This window comes from Anguilla rostrata, chromosome 8 (assembly GCF_018555375.3).
Source record: "Anguilla rostrata isolate EN2019 chromosome 8, ASM1855537v3, whole genome shotgun sequence".
Classification (NCBI taxonomy): Eukaryota; Metazoa; Chordata; class Actinopteri; order Anguilliformes; family Anguillidae; genus Anguilla; species Anguilla rostrata.
In genome coordinates this window covers 42,951,744-42,975,059 of record NC_057940.1, presented here as the reverse complement: position 1 = coordinate 42,975,059, position 23,316 = coordinate 42,951,744, and the positions used below count along the sequence as shown (strand labels likewise).

Genomic DNA, 23,316 nt, shown 5'->3' with positions numbered 1-23,316 from the left:
GCTGTATAATCACTACACTCTCCACTGACTAGCACAAATAGTCATGGATGGTTTAGACACAAGTTCATGATAGAAGATGTGAAATATGTAATGTATTAATCAAGAATTGCATGTTTGTTGTATGTGTTTGTGTGTGTGCATATGTGTGTATGCGTGTACATGCATGTGTGTGTGTGTTTAATGTGATTCCCTCTGACTGCACTGCGTACCTTCAATCCTGATGGCAGGAAGGGCGTCATCATCGGCGTCATCATGTGTGCTGGCCGTTTTCATCCTCGCCCTCGCTGTCATCGCTATCGTCATTTAGAAGAAGAGAAACTCAGGTGAGAGTCACTGACACACAGATACACTGACACACAGAGACTGAGTAACAGACACAGACCCACTGGCACACCTTAAGCGCAGTAACATAATTAAGCTGGCACACTGAAACATTTCACAGTTTAATAGTTTCACTGTGACAGTCAGACATGCTGTATGTGTGATTCTAACTGTCTGTGTCTCAGTTCCAGACTATGAGATGACTAGAAGTGTGTATATTTACTCCTATTCTTTACTCAATGCTTATGAATGTCATTATAATCAAGTACAGATACCCAGGGTTCAAACTGTAATTACTCCTGTTTATATGTCTGCTGTGTTGCAGTGCTGTTCCTTGTCTGTGTGTGTGCGCGTGCATTTGTGTTTGGCTGAATGTCTGTATCTTCATCAGGTCTGGAATCCTGATATAGTTTTTAATTGGCTGAAATTCATGTTACTGAGGTAACGTTAAATAAAATGTGTACATTAATTCAACTCTCGACATGCATAGAATAATTGAGTCAGTCATAGTGAGTTGGTTGGTTGTAGAATAAGATTAAACATGTAAAATGAGTCTGAGTGTGTGATATGAGTCTGAGTGTGTGATATGAGTCTGAGTGTGTGATATGAGCTTAGTGTGTGATATGAGCCTGAGTGTGTGATATGAGTCTGAGGGTGTGAAATGAGCCTGCATGTGTGATATGAGCCTGAGTGTGTGATATGAGCTGAGTGTTATATGAGCTACCCTGAGCTCTGCTGAACTGGGGTTCTGACTGAGTTTTTCATTGAATCCTTTGACCCAGATTCCCCGAGCTCAAACAACATCCGGCCACAGTCAGATTCAGCGAACTCCTTCCCGACCTGCAGCCCCTGATACTGATTTAGTGAACTCCAACCAACCTGCAGTCTATACCTCACTGGCCTTTCCTGCAGCTCTTGGAGTTCTGGCTCCACAAGGAGTCCTAGCTACAAAGAAGCAAATCAAAATGCCTTATAGAGCATATGTGTGTATGTGTTTATGCGTGTACATGCATGTGTGTGTCTGTGTGTGTGTGTGTGTTTAATGTGATTCCCCCTGACTGCAGCAAATCGTTTGGTAAAATCCTTTTTCATTCATTTGTTATGAAATGTTCTGTTGCCCTTGCCATTTCATTTAAAATGTATAGCGCTAGTTCTGCGATAGGTGATGACTAACGTAATTGCGAAAATAACGTTATTTACCTTAGATAAACATTGGATTGTGTGGCCCCCCCTCGTGGTTGTGTGGCCCCCCCAGCGGTTGTGACCCTGAACAACCGCATACAGCGTTTATGCCACGGGCCGGCCCTGAAAATGCCGTATAAACACAAAACTGGATCTCAGAAAAGAAAAACTTGATGGCTTTAAAAAAAAAGGCAGTAACGACTCAACCATGGCAAAAAGTCTGACCACGACTAGCCTCCATTAGGAATTGCATTAGTGTTGCTATGAAATTAGCGGTGGTTGAAGAACTCGGAAAGCCGCGCATGACGGACGTATCCTGCAGAGCAAGTCCCACGAGGCAAGCGGCCTGTGACAAGGATCAAGCTGCGTGTCTTGGAACAGAAGAAAAGGAGGAACAGCTTCCCCTTTTCCACTACAACTCCTAAATATTTTGCACTGGAAACCAGGAAGTATTCCAACAATGGAACCAATATCAAGGACTCAAGTAAGGCTATAACTTATTTATTAAATTTATTGGTGAAAAAAATACATCAACACAACGACAGATGAACTTACATTCTTGTTAAACAGTGTGCACAAAAAGTGTCTCAGGAAAATATTTTTCTAATGTTCTGTTTTTGAAAGACATGCATTTGTTGTTATTCTTGTTTACAATGAGATTAATGTGAAGAAAACTTTTTTGTTAAATTTATTGGTGAAAAAAATACATTAACACAACGACAGATGAACTGACATTCTTGTTAAACAGTGTGCACAAAAAGTGTCTCAGGAAAATATTTTTCTAATGTTCTGTTTTTGAAAGACATGCATTTGTTATTATTCTTGTTCACAATGATATTAATGTGAAGAAATGTTCTTGTTAAAATTAATTGGTCGGAAAAATACATATAACGACAGATGAAATGTCATTCTTGTTAAACCGTTTGCACAAAAAGTGTCTCAGGAAAATATTTTTCTAATGTTCTGTTTTTGAAATACAGAAAAACAAAGTGATGTCTGCTCACTGATTACTGCTCAAAGATTATCTTTTTCTTTTGACGTTTCAACCCAACACATTAAAATTAGCGTAACATTGTACGTCTCATTCATATGTGTAACACTTTACTGTTCTACCATGTTTAGATATTACTTTTGTCAGTTCATGGATCAAGAAATTTTGTGAGTACATGTCTCACTCGTCTCCCCTCAGTTTCGTTGCATTCTGTTCTTCTGTTATTGTGCCGAGTAGGTGGCTGGAACTCTCTATCGTATTGAATAGCTGCAGTAACATTTTGGTCAGGGATATTTTCTTTTTTAGCCTCACAGTAATTGTGCAGCACAAAAATGGAGCATCGCGTAGTTCTGGCAGGCCACGAGAGTCAAGCGCTCCGGCTGAATCAGCTGATTGCTCAGCTGAGTGATGTTCGCCTATCACAGTATATTCACTTAACAGGGCGGTCTACTTAAACAGCCTCCCTCTATTCATTCGGCTGCTCCTCCTGCACGCAAGCTGCTGCACGTTGCTTTGTAAATCCCCAAACCGTGCCATCAATCATCCAAAAGAGCATTCAATTACCATTCTTGATCTACACAGAGATAACCCAAAATACTGTTCCTGAGGAGTCCCTCCGTCACTCGCATATTCTTTCATAACATAGGGCATAAGGGGTTATGTGGGGTCTCCCAACAGAAAGACAGGAATAGCGTCTTCTCCCTCCACCACTACTCTTCGGCAAGAAGGTATTTTTTCGTCTCTCAAGTACCCATTGATGCTTGAATTTGCAAATAAACGGACATCGTGAACACTGCCTGGTCATTTGACAACGACATCCATGAACGTATATTTGTAATCACAAGTAGCTTGCACATTCAATGAGTATTTCCCTTTTCTGTTGATGTAATCAGTATAATTTTGAGGCTGCTTAATCTCGATGTATGTGCCATCTACCGCTCCTAGACATTGTGGCAGGTCATGCGCTTGGTAAAAGTTTATGACAAGGTCTTGTACTTCGTGCTCTGTGAGCGGTAGTGTGATGTACTTAGGGCCCAGGGTAATGGTGATGGCCTTGCACACGTCTCTGATTGTTTTGGATACAGTTTGTTGAGATAATCCAAATGCATTCGCTGATTTTCGGAGTCTGCCTTCGTCTCTCAAATAGTAGAGAGTACATGCAACCTTTTTAACAACGTCCACCGGTGATCTCATCCGTGTTGTCTGGCCTTCAATGTGAGGCTGTAAAAGTTTGCTTAGATGTTCCAGAGAGTCTTTGGACATTCTAAAATTCTCACGCCATTCTTCGGGAATCACTGCTTCGTTGACAAAATTGTCCCACCACGCACTGATTCGTCCAGGTCTCACCCAAAACCGCCGTTCCCTGTATGGGATGTAACGACGTTGTCCTCGTGGAAATCTGTTGCACAGCAGCTGTGAATATAAAGCTCGTCTCTTATGTAGGAATGCTGCTTGTAAATGAAACAACGCTACGTTTAACGCCAATAGAGCAATCAGATAAGATAACAGAGAGAACATCACTTGCACAACTTCGCCTGCCATTTTGAATGTTTTGAATTTGGTTATAGCCTGGATCACATGAAAAAGTGATCGCGACAATTTTACGTCACGGTTTTCAAAAATCTCTGTTTCCCTGCTGTGGTGTGGGGATGGCTTGTTTAAGCAGCCACACCTGCCCTGGGTCAAGCTAATTAGACCTGGCCAATTGGATAATTGGTTAAGAATTAGATAATTGGCCAGGCTAATTGGACCCAGGAACAGAAGTGGCTGCACCTGTGCGTAGTGAGGTAATCACTGCGCACAGGTTAAATCTGCCATCTCCACCCACACCAGGAGGCTTCTCTGTCATGACAGTGTTTAAGATCTGCTCACTTGGCTGTAACATCTTGCCAAACCCTCGTAAATAAATGTGGACTGTTTGAACATCTTCTCCCTGTGTCTCTGTGCTGGAGGGCCCCTTGGAAAGCCACTTTGGTGGCCTGTGGCAGGTGTGTTTGCCACACCTGCGTTTTCCCAGTCTACACTACAACGCGAAAACGGCGTTTTCAAATTTAGCCGGATTAGTGTAGACGTGGCCTAATGTAAACATTCCATGTGTTACCATTCTCTTGTGGTTGGCTCCTAAGCCATCCACCATGCTGCGGTAGTTTTAGTATATATCACGCACAGAACAGATCTTGCATGTGATCTATTTTAATTACTAACTGGTCATAACGTGGCTTGTTGATCTCAAGAAACGCACACCAATAGTCATATGGTTATCCTTTATCCGTTCGGTACGCTTTTCATGTGCCATTGTTTAGCCACTATCTTTATCTAGTTTCAAAAACCCCTCCAATCATACACTCCATTTTGTTCCTTTGTTCTCCATGAACGTGTCTGCTGTACGCAACCCCACATGCAGGAGAACATGTGCACACGCACACGCACACTCACATAGTTTGTTGTACATTGTAGTAGTGAATTGTTGATGCATGCTCTCACAGGCTGATTCCGTGACGAGCCTATAAGCTACGTAATTATCGTTCTTATATTAAAGACCACGCAAACTCAGTTTTTCCCAAATGTCATGCTCTGAAGGGCATCTTGCATTCACTGTCACCTATGAGCTTTGACCTATGACCTCTGACCTTCATTACTTAATAATAATTACAGTGCCGAGAATTCCAATAAATCGCTTGATCAGAAAGGCATAAGATAGAGAGATAAAGAGGAAAGGAAAGTAGAGATGAAGGGAGGAAAGCAGAGATGGATGGAGGAAGGGAGGAAAGAGGAACCTGGAATACGCTGTGCAGTGACTCAGTGATGATGGCTGGTTTTCCCTTAACCACAAAGTGGGAGGAGATATGGTGAGCTGTCAATCACAGGCATCAAACCAATGAAAAGCTGCCTCAGGGTAGCTCCGCCTTTCACAGGGCCTCATTTACTTGTCACTACTTCTTGTCACTTCCTCCCTCATTCCACCCCTCCCTCCTTCCCTTTCATCCCCTGTACATCCACATCGACCCCCTCACTCTCACCCCCCCCCCCCCCACCACCCTCCCCAAGCCCAGTCCCTCTACATGGACAGAGAGAGAGAGAATCAGATAAACGGGGGGACAGGAGGGGGAGATAAAGAGAGGGAGGGAACAGTATGGAAAAAGGAGAAGGAGAGAGAAAGGGGGGAGAGAAAGAGAGGGGAGTAAGGGAGAGAGAGAGAGGGAGAGAAGGAGGGGAGAGAGAGATGGAGAGAATAGGAGAGAGAGATGCTGTGATCAGACACTTTACCAAACAGGTTCATATACAGTCAGTCAGTCAGTCAGTCAGTCTTCAGGCCAGTTTTCTGGGGCTCAGGCAGTGCACAGAGCGTACTCACACTCTCCCGAGTTTGTCTGTCGTCTGTCTCACCATCAGCACGCTGAGCACCATGTCATAGTTGTTGATGAGGAAGATTAGCTAATCCTTCCTGGACGGGAACTCTGCTTCCATCTTCCGGACAAAGTTCTCCACTTCAGCCTTGAACAATGCATGCAAGCACACAGGTATAATGCATTCGCCTCACTCCTAATTAATTAACTGCATATTTACGCTGAGTATCTGCTAAATGATTAAATGCAAACTGATACATTTCAGTAAGTCAAGTCAGTGTGTCAAAATTTATCTGATAAAAAACATTAAGGCCACGGAAATGTACCATACCAATCATACTAATTTGCTTTAATGTTCTGTAGCTGCTGCACTTGTGGATCTGAAATGTGTCCTTTGTTTCACTAGCAGCTACCTGGTCCATGAGGCAAGTTTGTCAGGCAAGTGTGCTACTGGTGTGTAACCGTGTGGTAAGTTTACTACTGGTGTGTAACTGTGTTGTAACCTTGCTACTGTTCTGTAATTGTGTGGTAAGTTTGGTACTGGTGGGTAACTGTGTGGTAACTTTGCTTCTGGTGTGTAATTGTGTGGTAACTTTGCTACTGGTGTGTAACCGTGTGGCAAGTTTGCTACTGGTGTGTGCCATCTCCTCCAAATAACACACATGGAACACAGAAAAGCACCTTCTTGGACAAGCTAGCTAACTGTTAGCCATTTACCCAGAGTGCCTGTTGATTGGATGGGAGATGCAGCTGCCCCTGCATAGGCTCCACCCTACATGACTCATCAGCTGGGAGAGAAGGGCTGCTCTGCTTTTGGCAGAATGCTTAAAGCAGCTCATTACCATAGACTACCATAAAGGGAAGGGCACACTGGCATAACCTCAGAGGGCTCACCACAAAAAAAAACCAAAATGGCCAGGTTAGAGTATGATAAACGAACTGCTCATGATCCAAAGCTCAGCTGTGAAACATGACTGAGGTAGTGTTATGACTTGGACATATGTAGCTGCCACTGAAACAGCTCACTTGTCTTCACTGACTGCTGATGGTAGCAACAGGATGAATTCTGAAGTGGACAGAAATATCTTATCAGCTCAGATTGGACAGTGCTTCACCTTGCAGCAGGACGATGACCCCAAACATACTGCTACAGCAGCAAATGAGTTGTGGAAAAAATGTGGACGGTGTCTTTGACTGGCCAAGTCAACTGCCTGCCCTGAATCCAGCTGAACATGCGTTTCACTTGCTGAAGACAAGACTGAAGGCAAAAACCCCACAGAAACAGACAAGAACTGATGATGACTGCAGTACAGACCTGGCAGAGCATCACCAAGGAAGATACTCAGCATCTGGTGATGTCTATGGTTCACAGACGTCAGGCAGTCATCGAATGTAAAGGATTTGTAACCAAGTACTAAATATGAGGGCTTTATTTCTGTTCATGTTAATTTGTCAAATTACATCTGCTCCCTTATAACAGGGGAGACTATGTATAAAAGGGCTGTAATTCTTGCATGGATCAGCCATATGGATGTAAATACCCTCAGATCAGACAGCCTGCACTTTAGCCCCATAGTGCTTCATTTCAAATCCAATGCGCTGGAGTAGAGCCAAAATAACCAAATTTGTGTCACTGTACTTGTGTCACCACAATACTAACGCACTGCACTGTATATAGGGTAGGACCCCCTTTTGCCTCCAAAACAGCCTTAATTCTTCACCATGTCCGCATGCTTATTATAGTGAGTTGCAGCCACAGGATTCTCTATTTGCGGAAGTGGATTATTTGCGCTAACGAGCAGGTGTACATAATAAAGGAGGCTATATTCTTCTTCTTTTACTATTATTATTATTATTATTAGTAGTAGTATTACCATTCCATTATGAGCGCCTTCAATCGAATTTTGCTTTCAGTTTCGGTACCGAGGCTATTTTCATCAATTTGCCCCAGAGGTTATTGACGCTTCGTCTCTGCGTGTTTACTATTGGCTAAGGGCTAGCCATTTACCATCCTGTTCATTTTCTGATTTCCTGATCGCTTCTGTTACAACTCAACGAGGAGGTCGTGGAAGACCTGCAGAACGCAAACTTGTCATGGAATAATCTAACTGAACATTTTTCTCGGAATGAGAGTCCTCGGTCTTCTTTATGTTGTGCTGCGTGCCATTTGTTGGGCAAATGCGGGTAAGGTAAACTGAATTGTACATAGCCTATATTAGAAATGAATACGACGCTGAAGTTAATTCCTGATTCGCAGCTCCGGGTGCAGTCAGTGCCTAATACAGGAAGCGAGGCCAATAAGAGCGAGCAGCCAATAATGTAATAACTACCGTTAATGTAATAACTGCTAAGATTTATTATATATTACATCTCAGACCTTTGAATTTATATGGTGTGGACATCTTCACCTCCATGATAAGCACATCTTCTGTTAAATACTGCGCAGCTGAGCAGAACTAGGCTAACAAGTGCAGCAACCAAAAACCGCAGAACGCAATGAGACAGGCACACTGGGACAGGGAACTGTTTCTGATTAGACTTGCTGCAACTTAGTTACTCTGATTACATTTTTATGTTAGTAACAGAAATGGTTCTGACTTGCTTTAGTTCAGAAGCCATTTTCTGAGATGCAGTTTCTTGGTGTTCAGTTGCAGCAAGTATTACATTACATTACATTACAGGCATTTAGCAGACGCTCTTATCCAGAGCGACTTACACAACTTTTTTTTTGTACATAGCACTTTACATTGTATCCATTTATACAGCTGGATATATACTGAAGCAATGCAGGTTAAGTACCTTGCTCAAGGGTACAACGGCAGTGTCCTTACCCGGGAATCGAACCTGAAACCTTTCAGTTACAAGCGCAGTTCCTTACCCACTGTGCCACACTCCGTCCTAAGTATAATTTGTGCTTTTGGAATGCAGAAGTCTTCAGTTCTTAAATTGTCTCTGTATTCCTTTTTTATTCTGAACTTGATAGTGATCACAAGATTTCCTAAATGTCCAACTGGGTAAATGAATTTTTAAGAAAATGCTGTCAGTCTGATGCTGTTTAGGTAAGCGTGTCTGTTAAATACTATAATTTATTAGGTGTGTTTGTGTCCACAGCCTCTCACTCTCTGAAGTACAACTACACTGTTGTCACTGGGGATACTGACTCCCCAGAGTTCATCATCAGGGGTTTGGTGAATGATGAGCAGTTTGTGCACTATGACAGCAACATCAGGAGGATGATCCCCCAGACTGAGTGGAGGGAAATATCAGTGGACAAGCAGTACTGGGACAAACAGACTCAGAAAGCACTCTATGCACGTCAGATCTTCAAAGACAATATTGGAATTGCAATGCAGCATTTCAGGTCAACTCATGGTGAGCACAGACACACACTCATTAAAATACACATATGGATACATATACCTGCTCACAAATTCAGACTCCTTAACACATGCAAATAGACACATGCATACAGTACACACACACACACACACACACACACACACAACATCTGTATACACACATACTGACCCCATAGCTTGATGTCTGAAAGTATATTGTTGTATAAGGTAATTAACTGTGTAATAAACAGGGTAATTCTCTCTGAGGTGGTCAGACCTTAATGCTGTAGTCTCAGTGGGATCAGAGCTTAATGCTGTAGTCACAGTGAGGTCAGATCGTAATACTGTAATCTCAGTGGGATCAGAGTTTAATGCTGTAGTCTCAGTGGGATCAGAGCTTAATGCTGTAGTCTCAGTGGGATCAGAGCTTAATGCTGTAGTCTCAGTGGGATCAGAGCTTAATGCTGTAGTCTCAGTGGGATCAGAGCTTAATGCTGTAGTCTCAGTGGGATCAGAGCTTAATGCTGTAGTCTCAGTGGGATCAGAGCTTAACGCTGTAGTCTCAGTGGGATCAGAGCTTAATGCTGTAGTATCAGTGGGATCAGTGTAACTGTGTGTGTGTGTGTGTGTGGGGGGGGGGGGGGGGGGGGGGGTTGTGCACAGTTACAGTGTGTGTTTGTGTGTGTGTGACCTGTGCTCAGTAACAGTGTGTGTGTGTGTTGGATGTGCTCAGTAACAGTGTGTCTGTGTGAGGTGTGTGCAGTGACAGTGTGTGTATGTGTGGGATGTATGCAGTGACAGTGTGTGTGTGATGTGCTCAGTGACTGTGTGTGTGTGTGTGTGTCAGGGATGTGCTCAGTGTGTGTGCATGTGTGTGTGTGTGGGATGTTTTCACTGACCGTGTGTGTGTGTGTGAGTGTGGAATGTACACAGTGACAGTGTGTGTGTGTCAGGGATGTGCTCAGTGTGTATGTGCGTGTGTGGGATGTGCTTAGTGATTGTATGTGTGTGTGTCCATGTGTGTGTGGGCTGTGCACAGTGACTGTGTGTGTGTGTGTGTGTGTGTGTGTGTGTGGGATGTGCTCAGTGACAGTGGGCATGTTTTACTATCTTTGTGAGAACCAAATGTCCCCACAAGGATAGAAAGATGAGGAAAACTACGCAAGGTGGGGACTTTCTGCTGGTCACCACAAGTTCAAGAGGCTGTTTTAGGTTTAGGACTTAGGGTTAAGGTTAGGGTTACAATTAGGTTAAGGTTACGGTTAAGGTTAGGCATGTAGTGGTTGGGGTTAGGGTTATGGTTAGGGTTAGAGGTTACGGAATAAATGTAAGTCAATGGGAAGTCTTCACAAGTATAGCAATGCAAACGTGTGTGTGTGTGTGGTTGTGGGATGTGCTCAGTAACTGTGTGTGTGTGCGTGTGTGTGTGGGATGTCTGTAGTGACAGTGTGTGTGTGTGTGTGTGTGTGTGTGGGATGTGCTCAGTGACTGTGTGTGTGTGTGTGTGGGATGTGCTCAGTAACTGTGTGTGTGTGTGCATGTGTGTGTGGGATGTGCTCAATGACGGTGTGTGTGTGTGTGTGTGTGGGATGTGCCCAGTGACAGTGTGTGTGTGTGTGTGTGTGTGTGCGATGTGCGCAGTGACAGTGTGTGTGGGATGTGCTCAGTGACGGTGTGTGTGTGTGTGTGTGTCTTTGTGTGGGATGTGCTCAATGACGGTGTGTGTATGTGTGTGGGATGTGTGCAGTGACAGTGTGTGTGTGTGTATGTGTGCGATGTGCGTAGTGACAGTGTGTCTGTTTGTGTGTGTGTGGGGGGGATGTGCACAGTGATAGTGTGTGAGTGTGTGTGTGTGGGATGTGCGCAGTGACTGTGTGTGTGTGTGTGTGTGTGGGATGTTTTCACTGACCGTATGTGTGTGTGACGTGCTCAGTGACAGTGTGTGTGTGTGTGCATGGGATTTGTGCAGTGGCCGTGTGTGTGTGTGTGTGTGTGTGTGTGTGTGTGTTTTTGTGGGATGTTTTCACTGCCTGTGTGTGTGTGTGTGTGTGTGTGACGTGCTCAGTGACAGTGTGTGTGTGTGTGGGATGTTTTCACTGCCTGTGTGTGTGTGTGTGACGTGCTCAGTGACAGTATGTGTGTGTGGGATGTTTTCACTGACCACGTGTATGTGTGTGTGACGTGCTCAGTGACAGTGTGTGTGTGTGGGATGTGCGCAGTTACTGTGTGTGTGTGTGTGTGGGGGGATGTGCGCAGTGACAGTGTGTATGGGGGATGTGCACAGTGACTGTGTGTGTGTGTGTGTGTGTGGGATGTGCGCAGTGACTGTCTGTGTCTATGTGTGTGGCATGGGCACAGTGACAGTGTGTATGTATGTGGGATGTGCGCAGTGACAGTGTGTGTGTGAGTGGGATGTGCTCAGTAACTGTGTGTGTGTGTGCATGTGTGTGTGGGATGTGCTCAATGACGGTGTGTGTGTGTGTGTGTGTGTGGGATGTCTGTAGTGACAGTGTGTGTGTGTGTGTGTGTGTGTGTGTGTGTGTGTGTGTGTGTGGATGTGCTCAGTGACTGTGTGTGTGTGTGTTTGTGTGTGGGATGTGCTCAATGACGGTCTGTTTTTGTGTGTTGGATGTGCTTTGTGACAGTGTGTGTGTGTGTGGGATGTGCCCAGTGACAGTGTGTATGGGGGATGTGCACAGTGACTGTGTGTGTGTGTGTGTGTGTGTGTGTGTGGGATGTGCGCAGTGACTGTGTGTGTCTGTGTGTGTGGCATGGGCACAGTGACAGTGTGTATGTGTGTGGGATGTGCGCAGTGACAGTGTGTGTGTGTGTGGGATGTGCTCAATGACGGTCTGTGCGTGTGTGTGGGATGTGCGTAGTGACAGTGTGTGTGTGTGTGTGTGTGGGGGGGGGTTTGCACAGTGACAGTGTGTGTGTGTGTGTGTGGGATATGCGCAGTGACAGTGTGTGTTTTCTGTCTTCAGGTAAGCACATTCTCGAGTGGATTGTTGGCTGTCAGTGGAATGATGAGACCGGGGACACAGGAGTGATTGAACGTTATGAATACGACGGGAAATACTTCCTCACTGATGAAATGAAAAACTGGACTTTCATTCTACCTGCACAGCAGCAGTTTATCAGTGCAGTGAAATGGAATCCAGTTGAGCTTGAGAATTGCAAGTACTACCAGACCCACATCTGCGTTGAGTCGCTGAAGAAGTATGTGAGCTACAGGAGCACTCTGGAGAGGACAGGTACATCACAACTCTGCTGCTCAGACTGTTCAGGAATAGCACATTATGCACAGATCAATTAGCATCTGCAATCTCTATGTAGAAAAAAGAGACTTTGAGAGTTTGAATGGGTTTCACATGCCTCACACTGTCCCTGACCCTCTTACACCCTTGATACTCTCTCTCTCTCTCTCTCTCTCTCTCTCTCTCTCTCTCTCTCACACTTACTCACTCACTCACACACACACACAATTTCAAATCTGTTAAATATGCTTTATTGGCATGAAATGCTGTTATGGCCCAAGACTGCCGAGTTACTATAACCGACTGTCAGCACAAAAACCAAACACATTTAAAACACCACAATGTATATGTATTAAACGACACGAAAACAAACCCAATACAATACAAACCCACATACAAACAGGTAGACAGGGCAGAGCCAGCAGGTCTAGCCTAACACTCACATTCCAGAACCAGACTGAGCTGTCTGAATAGGATAACTTCTGCCCTCACTTGTGTCGAGGATGGGATAAGAGAAAGAACAAATTAAAGGGGAGAAAGGGTAAGTGAGTCTTCTGGTCTGCTGCTACCCTACCCTGAGTAGCTAAAACAAAAAAAGTGCAAAAGAAATCACTAACCACACAGTCTACCAGGTATTTGGACATGATATTTGGATCAAGGTAGAAAGTGAAGATCAATTATAACTGAGTTAAACAAAGGAACAGAACACAAGGGTTGCAGCGTGCTGCCATGTAGCGTGCCTATAGGAACAACGAGAGTGAGCTCCTTCTGCCCCAGATCGCCATCTTTTATAGGGGAGCTAATTATTTTACACCCGGAAGCGACCAGTGCACACGCCTGTGCGCGCACCGTGCATTCTACCGCTGCAGCCTGCAGAGAAAGAGACTCCTACTGGAGAAAAGAAGATAAATTACTACAAAATTCATTTCAGCAAAATATAATAACTAAGAGCGCATAACAAATGCATGCAGTAAATATTGCCATTGCAATATATGTGAGTTATATATATGTGAGGACGGAGTGTAGCACAGTGGGCTTGTAACCAAAAGGTCGTAGGTTCAATTCCTGGGTAAGGACACTGTCGTTGTACCCTTGAGCAAGGTACTTAACCTTCACTGCTTCAGTATAGTATATCCAGCTGTATAAATGGATACAATGTAAAAGTTGTGTAAGTCGCTCTGGATAAGAGCGTCTCCTAAATGCCTATAATGTTAATGTAATGTTTATATATATATGTTAATTAATTGATGTACCGATGTTACTGTAAGTTGCTGCGTGTTGAATAACTGTACCTATATTGCCAAATAACCCAACTGTCGCATTTTGCCACACTGTCAGCCATTATGGGGTTCAGACACTCTGACAAACCGGCCCTTCAGCTGGAGCGGTCGGTGTGGCTCTGAGAGCAGCCCTAATTTCTAAACGACAAGAGAGCACTGACACCACCGGAGTGAATTTACAAACGCACCCCTCTGACACCCTGTGTTGCACAATTCCAACCGGCCAATGCATTAGTTACGCATGTAAATAGTATGTTAAATAGATTAAAAGGACTGCTATGGCCACATTAGTGCTTTAAAGATAAGCTTATGTTAAATAATTTTTTTTTTAACTGTTATGGTCACATTTTAGGCTAAGAGACAGGCTTGTGTTCAATGATAAAAAGACATGTATTTGGGAACATGATTGGAAATAAAACAGTTGATTGATTTCTAATGCCCCCTTTTGATATTCAATGCTTTACTCATGTGCCACAATAATGTAATAATGTAATGAAACTTACTCAGCTCTACCTTCGGTCATGGCCAACGTCCATGCCAAATTTCAGCCTCCTGGGGCGAAAACTATGGCCGCTACGGGGTGGGACACTTTTTGTGGACTGACCGAACAACCGACCGACCGACACACAGAGCTATAGTCGCAGCTAAAAATATGTATAAGATATGTATATATAAATTACTGAAATAATTTCATATAACTGTAATTATAACATTTACACATTGAATCAAGGTTCTTAGCAAAGGCTCTAGTGGTTGATTAGTAGAATCAGGTGTGTGCACCCACACTGGCCCTTTCTGGATAAGACTGGGACCCCCAGCTCTAAAACATGAAAAATTTGCTTGTTAAAGTTCTGGGGTTGCAGTTGAGGTTGGAATGAAAACCAGCATACACAGGACTGAGTTTGAGATCCCCTGGTCTCTGTCTGTACCTCTCCTGTCTTACAGTGACCACATAAACATCCCTCTTTGGGAAACTAGGACTTTTTATGTCTACCATTTTCAGTTGCTAAGGTGTGGTCACTGAGCCTGTACTTGGTCAGGATCAGGAGATAATCTGCCTGTGTGTATTCTCTGTTTAGGGACTGATAACAATTCTGTTTATTTTGGGATTTGGCACTGGTCTTCCAGTGTTCCAAATATATGCTTTTGATTTGTTTCATAGTTTGGTTGACTCTCATTGGCAGCTGTGAAGCAGTGCTGACCTGAAGCTAATTTGTGCTAGTATTGGTTAGTTTAGAGAGGTTCAGCACCAGCTGACTGAGGGGATACTTTGCTTGGCTGACCTCTTTAGTTTTTAGAGCCTTAAATATTATAGTGAGTTCTATGGCCTATTTTTTAAATGCTCGATAAAAGGTATGGCTCTTTTCTGGGCCAAATTACTTTAAACAATTTAAGAAACATTGGGTAGCATAGCTTTGGAAATACAGCTTGTTTAATTTTTGAGGTAAGATAGCCAATATTGTTTCTTGTAACATGGTGTAATTTTGATATCAATACTTTTAATGGGAGGCCTAGATAGTCCTGCATGGGTCTGGGCAGTGAGGTGCCAAGTTCTTCCAGCGTCCTCTGACAGATTTAAAGCCCGCCAGGGCTGCCACCTGTTCCGCTGCCAGCAACCCATCAGCCGTCCGTAGATAACGGATCTTGGAAATGCCGGCCTCCACCAGGCTAGATCGCACTGTTAGTGAATCAAGTGTACCGATATCATGGAGTAATGGATTAAGAAACAAAGGCTCCTCAAGGGTCCAAAAACCAGGGGTAGCGATGTTTTCCCTTGACACAGAAAATATCTGCCACACCTGTAAGACTGCTCCATAAAAAGGAGTGAGTCCTGCCAAGTTCATTCTACTCAGTATCATATAAAAACAAATGCCTATCCAGGCCCATCCGACACACCTTGACTAACAGGGCACAGGCAACAGCCATCCAGTTGTGGGTAATGGTCAACCAGGTTCCCATCTGACCCAACGGGGCCTGTGGGTGCTTTTACGACATGAAAACAGACACTGTCCTGGTAAACTGTTTATCCTCATTCCTGTAGGCCACAAGTATTGGTTGGGTAAAAAGGTTGCGAGACTGTCCCACAGCAATCTTCAGATTGTGGGTTAGTAGTCTTTTCAGCTGTGTTTACAGCCTTCTGATCTTTACGACTCTACCAGAAAGCAGACAAGGATCAAAATCCACGGACAGTCAAAATTGAACCTTACATAGCCAATCCAGAGATGAGTATCAAACTGAGGACAAAGACTGATTTGTTTTCTGTCTGTGGACTTACTGTTAGAAGTTAACGATGGTGAAGAAAAGAAGCACCAGGATGCTATTTCTGATATTTTAAGTATGTCTAAACTTGGTTCTCAGATAACCGAAGAGCAGCTTTACTCGTTGCTGGAGATGATGATTTTCTGGATGAGACTTTTGGAAAAACTGCACCAGCTTGGTGATGATGGGTAGTTGACTTTTTATGGCGATTTTTAATTTTGAATGGTCGTGCAATGCTGATGAAATTTTGTTTGTTGGGGAATAAAAAGGAACAATGGCTTAGCTGTATTGACTGAGTATTGTAATTGATGTTTGCCCACTGCCAGTGTAAATTAGATTGAACAATCCCTCTATCTCCCACCCTCTATTCCCTCTCTCTCTCTCTCTCTCTCTCTCAGTTGCTCCTGAGGTCTCTCTGCTGCAGAAGGACTCCTCCTCTCCTGTTGTTACCTGTCATTTGACCGGATTCTACCCCCGTGACATCATGGTAACCTGGCAGAGAAACGGAGAGGACCTGAATGTGGATGTAGAGCTGGGGGGGACGGTGCCCAACGAGGACGGAACTTTCCAGACCACATCTCACCTGAGAGTGAAGCCTGAGGACTGGAAGAGCCAGAATTACACCTGTACTGTACAGCACAAGAGCCTGAAACAGGGCATCATTCTGCCTGTCAGAGAGGAGAACATCAAGAGGAACAGCGATATCAAGAGTGAGTGAGAGAGAGAGAGGAGAGGGGGAGAGAGAGAGAGCGGTAGGGAGTGAGAGGGAGAGAGAGAGAAGAGAGAGAGAGGGAGAGAGGGAAGGGAGCGATGTAGGATCACATTACTGATAATCAAACTGATTCAGGAATTGATCTAGAAATAATTTGTGCAGAAAAACAATGTAAGAAAGAACCCCCCCTGAACACACATGCCCACACACTCCATCTGAAGGGGCCCCCTGGACCTGCTATATACTTCCTTACCCCCACCCCTGCTGACGCCACAAACAGGACAAATTCACTGACAGGTTTAGCCCAAACACACTGTGCTTCACTCTGTAGGACCTCTGGCTCTTATTACACTATACTGTGAGCTGTATAATCACTACACTCTCCACTGATTAGCACAAATAGTCAGGGATGGTTTAGACACAAGTTCATGATAGAAGATGTGAAATATGTAATGTATTAATCAAGAATTGCATGTTTGTTGTATGTGTTTATGTGTGTGTGCATATGTGTGTATGTGTGTATGCATGTACATGCATGTGTGTGTGTTTATGTGTGTGTTTAATGTGATTCCCTCTGACTGCACTGCGTACCTTCAATCCTGACGGCAGGAAGGGCGTCATCATCGGCGTCATCATGTGTGCTGGCCGTTTTCATCCTCGCCCTCGCTGTCATCGCTATCGTCATTTAGAAGAAGAGAAACTCAGGTGAGAGTCACTGACACACAGGCACACTGACACACTGAGACTGAGTAACAGACACAGACCCACTGGCACACCTTAAGCGCAGTAACTTAATAAAGCTGGCACACTGAAACATTTCACAGTTTAATAGTTTCACTGTGACAGTCAGACATGCTGTATGTATGATTCTAACACTCTGTGTCTCAATTTCAGACTATGAGATGACTAGAAGTGAGTATATTTACTCCTATTCTTTACTCAATGCTTATGAATGTCATTATAATCAAGTACAGATACCCAGGGTTCAGACTGTAATTACTCCTGTTCATATGTCTACTGTGTTGCAGTGCTGTTCCTTGTCTGTGTGTGTGTGTGTGTGCACGTACGCGTGCATTCGTGTTTGGCTGAATGTCTGTATCTTCATCAGTTCTGGAATCCTGATGTAGTTTTTAATTGGCTGAAATGCATGTTACATTACATTACATTACAGGCATTTGGCAGACGCTCTTATCCAGAGCGACGTACAACAAAGTGTATAACCATAACCAGGACCAAGTATGACGAAACCCCTAGAGAGAAGTACCGGTCCAAGTGCAGGGAACAACCGCATAGTTCAACTTGGACCCTGATGGTTAAACTGATTAACACTAACAACGAGAACGGCAACAACGCAATCTATGGAAAAAATACAAGTAGTTGTTAAGACAGTTAATGCACCTAAGTCACCTACGAAACAGCTGCCTAGTTACAACCCTAAGTTTAGTCATTTACAGGGGGGAAGGGAGGGATGGGGAGAGGTGCAGCCTGAAGAGGTGAGTCTTCTGTCGTCGTTTGAAATGGGTCAGTGTCTCAGCTGTTCTGACCTCCACAGGGAGGTCATTCCACCATCGTGGGGCCAGAACAGACAGGAGATGTGTTCTGGAAGTGCAGGTGCGAAGAGGGGGAGGTGCTAGGCGTCCTGAGGTAGCAGAACGGAGGGATCTGGCTGGCATGTAGGGTTTGAATATCTTGTGGAGGTTGCTGGGGCTGATCCCTTGACTGCCTGGTATGCTAGGACCAATGTTTTAAATTTGATGCGAGCTATAACAGGCAGCCAGTGGAGGGTAGTGTGCAGGGGAGTTACGTGGGAGTGTCTGGGGAGGTTGAAGACCAGACGAGCCGCAGCATTCTGAATGAGTTGCAGGGGTCTGGTGGCAGATGCCGGTAGTCCAGCCAGAAGAGAGTTGCAGTAGTCCAGGCGGGATAGAACCATTGCTTGGACCAGGAGCTGGGTTGAGTAGGTGGTGAGAAAGGGGCGGATTCTGTGGATGTTGTACAGGAAAAATCTGCATGCCCGGGTTACTGCTGCAATGTTGTTGGAGAGGGACAGCCTGTTGTCCATCACCACTCTGAGATTCTTGGCGGAGGGTGATGATGTCACTACGGTGTCCCCTAGGGAAATGGAAAAGTCGAGGAGGGGAGAGGATAGAGCAGGAATAAAGATTAGCTCCGTCTTTCCCGGGTTGAGCTTCAGGTGGTGATTGTCCATCCAGCTCTGAATGTACCTCAGGCAAGCGGAGATGCGGGCAGGGACCTGTGTGTCCGATGGGGAGAAGGAGAGAAAGAGTTGCGTGTCGTCGGCATAGGAGTGATAGGACAAGCTATGGGCAGATATTACAGGGCCAAGGGATCTGGTGTACAAGGAGAAGAGAAGGGGACCGAGGACTGAGCCCTGGGGAACTCCAGTGGTGAGGGTACGGGGTGGTGATACCTTACCCGCCCAGGCAACCTGGAAGGAACGGTCAGAGAGGTAAGACTTACTGAGGTAACGTTAAATAAAATGTGTACATTAATTCAACTCTCGACATGCATAGAATAATTGAGTCAGTCATAGTGAGCTGGTTGGTTGTAGAATAAGATTAAACATGTAAAATGAGTGTGTGATATGAGTCTGAGTGTGTGATATGAGTCTGAGTGTGTGATATGAGCTGAGTGTGTGATATGAGCTAAGTGTGTGACATGAGTCTGAGTGTGTGATATAAGCTGAGCTGTGCTGAACTGGGGTTCTGACTGAGTTTCTTATTGCATCCTGTGCAACCTGTTCAGCGAACTCCACCCAACCTGCATCCACTGACACTGATTCAGAGAACTCCACCCAACCTGCAGCCACTGACACTGATTCAGTGAACCCCAACCAACCTGCAGTCTCTACCTCACTGGCCTTTCCTGCAGCTGTTGGAGTTCTGGCTCCACAAGGAGTCCTAGCTACAAAGAAATGAATCAAAGTGCCTTATAAACACAAAACTGGATCTCAGAAAAGAAAAACTTGATGGCTTTAAAAAAAAAGGCAGTCACAACTCAATCATGGCAGAACTCTGACCACAACTAGCCTTCATGAGGAATTGCATTAGTGTTGCTATGAAATTAGCGGTGGTCGAAGAACTCGGAAAGCCACGCATGATGGACGTAACCTGCAAAGCAAGTCCCACGAGGCAAGCGGCCTGTGAGAAGGATCAAGCTGCGTGTCTTGGAACAGAAGAAAAGGGTGAACAGCTTCCCCTTTTCCACTACAACTCCTAAATATTTTGTACTGGAAATCAGGAAGCATTCCAACAACGGAACCAATATCAAGGACTCAAGTAAGGCTATAATTTTGGGCATATAGCAAAATTGGCGACGGACTAAATGTAACAACATTTATGATTGAATGTACATGACAGTGCTAATGGTTATTGTGTTTTAATGATTAATAAACATTCCATGTGTTACCGTTCTCTTGTGGTTGGCTCCTAGGCCATCCACCATGCTGCGGTAGTTTTAATATATATCACACAGGGTCCGCACGGACCTATGCGGACGGCCGCGCGCAGCCCTAAATTTGTGACCGTGCGGACTGTACGCATAGCAAGCGCGCCGACTGCGCATGCTCCAGATAACAAAATTTAATGGATGCTTTTTTTGATGAGAGTTGTGCGAGGAGATCCGCCGTTACCCACATTTATATTGCCTATCTGGGCATTCATAAAAATATTCTTTCACCACTCAAAAATCGTATTCCGTCATAGCAACAAGATAAATCCAACATTAGCCCTAAGATATGCCAATACAGCAGTGACAACGCTGCTGACTGAATAATGAAGTTTTTAAAAATGATACCATGTCATTCTACAGTCAATATCTGGGACTAAATATTGAATAAATATACAACCTTCCCATTGGTTTTAAGCGTAAAGAAGTCCCTTTTGAGTCTGAGTGGTCATATATTGTTTTTGACAATCCGTTTGTGAAATACACGCGCATTTGTGATGCCTGGGTACCTTCCAAAATAGCTGTGCTTAATACCACACCTGTTGTTTACGACGTTGTCGCCCTTTTTAGTACAGTCTGGCTTGATTGACAATTCATTTATTCAGTAGGTGAATATTCATTCATTTATTTTTACATTCTCTGGATTAGCGGTGGTCGAAGAACCAGGAGAGCCACGCACATCCGATGCATCCTGCAGAGAAAGTCCCAGGAACAAGGATCAGGGTGCGTGTTTTGGATCCAACCATGCGAAAAGGGCTAACGGCTTACCCTTTTCCACCACAACTCACACAGACTTTGCACTGGAAACCAGGAAACATTTCCAACAACGCGACCAAAGGACACTCAAGTAAGGGTAACTCTGGGCTTATTATAATTAGCGACAGACCAATAGCCACATTTATTATTGGATGTACGTAACTGTGACTGTTATTGTCTTTTAATATTAATGTGAACATTCTGTATGTTTGGTTGGCTTTAAGCCATCCGCTGCGCTGCGTTAGTTTATGTCAGGCACAGAACATATTACATTACATTACAGGCATTTAGCAGACGCTCTTATCCAGAGCGACTTACACAACTTTTTACATAGCATTTTTACATTGTATCCATTTATACAGCTGGATATATACTGAAGCAATTTCGGTTAAGTACCTTGCTCAAGGGTACAACGGCAGTGTCCTACCTGGGAATCGAACTTGCGACCTTTTGGTTACAAGCCCAGTTCCTTACCCACTGTGCTACACATATCTTGCATGTGATCTATTTTAATTACTAACCGGTCATAACATGGCATGTTGATCTCTATCGAATAGAGATAACTATTCAGTTACCCTGTATCTGTTTGGTACGCTTCATACTCCATTGTTTTTCACTAGCTTTGTCTAGATTCAAAAACCCCTCCATTCATACTCCATCTCGTTCCTTTGTTCTCTGTGAACACGTGTCCGCGGTACACAACCCCCCACGTAGGAGAACGTCCAACATTCCTCACTCACATATGGCGCTTCTCCACCACCGTGCTGTGCTCCCGCTTTGTTTTGCTTTCTCCACTGCCACCTGACCCGTGCCGGGCCACAAGTTCCCGTGCCGATTTTAGCTACTGCTCTCGGGCGGGTACCAAAGGTACTATCCATGCTGCAATTCAATACTGCAGACCGTTGATTGGTCAATGGAAATCGTCACATTACATCATCCCGTGTTCAGTTTGTTCACCGGCAGCTAATGAAACCAAAATGCAAAGGCGACTAAATTGCTATCGAACCCTGAAAAAGACTATACTCCAGCAGAGTATCTCTTGTCTGTCAGAGGTACAAAGCAGAGACGGATCCTGACCAAATACAGACTGTGACCACACCCTTGAAATTGAAAAAGGCAGACACAAAAATTCATGGTTACCAAAAGAAAAAGGAATATGTGGTCACTGTATGACAGGAGAGGATGAGACAGAGATGCACTTCCTCCTAAACTGTACAAAATATACAAATATAAGAAAAATATATTACCACAAATTTTCAGAAATTATAAAAAACTTCCATTCTTTATCAAAGAATGAAAAATGTGCAGTCCTTTTAGGACAAGGACCAACAGCCCCAAATGCGGCTCAATATGTCTCAGCTTGCTATAACCTGAGGGACACTGAGTGACCATCCTACATAAATATAATTATCTATTTATTTATTTATTTTATTTTATTATTATTATTCTTTTATTTTATCTTATTTTTTTCTTTAAATGCTTGTGCCGATTGAACATTAATATTGTTATTGTTCTGTTTATTTTATAGAATGTTCAACTGTTATTAGTATTCCACTGTAAATATGTATTTTGAATTGATTCATGATGCTTTGGCAATATGTACATATGTATTTCCATTCCACTGTAAATATGTATTTTGAATTGATTCATGATGCTTTGGCAATATGTACATATGTATTTCCTGCCAATAAAGCAATTTGAATTTGAATTTGAGAGTGGGAGAGAAAGAGGGAGGGGAGGAAAGGAGAGAGAGGGAGGGAGAGAGAGGGAGGGAGTGAGAGAGAGAGAGAGAGATGCTGTGATCAGGCGCTTTACCAAACAGGTTCATACACAATCAGTCCGTCAGTCAGTCCGTCAGTCAGTCAGTCAGTCAGTCAGTCTGTCTATCTGTCTGTCTGTCTGTCTGTCAGTCAGTCAGTCAGTCAGTCAGTCTCCAGGCCTGTTCTCTGGGGCTCAGGCAGTGCACAGAGTATGCTACTTTGGGAAAACTCATAACTGCACTGATAAGGAAAATGAAAAAACACTTCTAACAATGTTCAGTATGACTCATGATGGAACCTGGGTTGTGAGTGCAGCCCAACTGGACCTTATTGGCAGGACAATGCAGTAAAATGTGCATTGTATCATACACAATAACAACAACACTCAAAGTGATAACGGTTCACACACTTTGCTGTACTGTATTGAATTAGAATTAGGTTTACCTAGCAAATGCACTATTTACATGATGATATATTTACTGTATTGTATCATGGCAACAGTCTTTATAATTACTATAAAATTGCAGCCTATTTTGGGACCCCTCGAAAAGAAAACTAAAACTTCAAAAAAGAATAAAAAAGAAGCAATTTTTACACAATTTTATACACTTGAATATGTAACATGACCTCATGAGGCTAGAACAT

General features: G+C 43.9%; 2 protein-coding genes and 2 long non-coding RNA genes across 8 annotated transcripts in view; 3 read left to right on the top strand and 1 right to left on the bottom strand.

The window, feature by feature from the left end:
• LOC135261771 (uncharacterized) overlaps window positions 1-17,666 on the top strand; it is a 46,531-nt gene extending 28,865 nt beyond the window's left edge. Inside the window, exons 7-11 of one of the 2 annotated variants that reach the window (XM_064348379.1) lie at window positions 8,953-9,213; window positions 12,164-12,433; window positions 16,374-16,685; window positions 17,297-17,392; window positions 17,582-17,666. In XM_064348379.1, coding sequence (XP_064204449.1) covers window positions 8,953-9,213; window positions 12,164-12,433; window positions 16,374-16,685; window positions 17,297-17,376 — 923 coding nt within the window. In that variant the 3' untranslated portion in view covers window positions 17,377-17,392; window positions 17,582-17,666. Of the gene's footprint in view, window positions 1-8,952; window positions 9,214-12,163; window positions 12,434-16,373; window positions 16,686-17,296; window positions 17,551-17,581 lie in introns of those variants that run through there. The other variant, XM_064348377.1, reaches the window with a different exon arrangement.
• The window catches only part of LOC135261776 (uncharacterized), a 137,239-nt gene extending 117,637 nt beyond the window's left edge, over window positions 1-19,602 (bottom strand). For all 4 annotated transcript variants that reach the window (XR_010332022.1, XR_010332024.1, XR_010332023.1 and 1 more), the window contains exon 1: window positions 19,469-19,602. This is a non-coding gene — a long non-coding RNA (uncharacterized LOC135261776). The remainder of the gene's footprint in view (window positions 1-19,468) is intronic.
• The window catches only part of LOC135261772 (class I histocompatibility antigen, F10 alpha chain-like), a 43,559-nt gene continuing 27,692 nt past the window's right edge, over window positions 7,450-23,316 (top strand). Inside the window, exon 1 of the mRNA XM_064348381.1 lies at window positions 7,450-8,025. Within this exon, the coding sequence (XP_064204451.1) occupies window positions 7,968-8,025 (58 nt within the window). The 5' untranslated portion in view covers window positions 7,450-7,967. The remainder of the gene's footprint in view (window positions 8,026-23,316) is intronic.
• LOC135261777 (uncharacterized) lies at window positions 18,178-22,619 on the top strand. The gene is made up of 3 exons (XR_010332026.1): window positions 18,178-19,157; window positions 19,454-21,002; window positions 22,229-22,619. It is a non-coding gene; the product is annotated as an uncharacterized LOC135261777 (long non-coding RNA).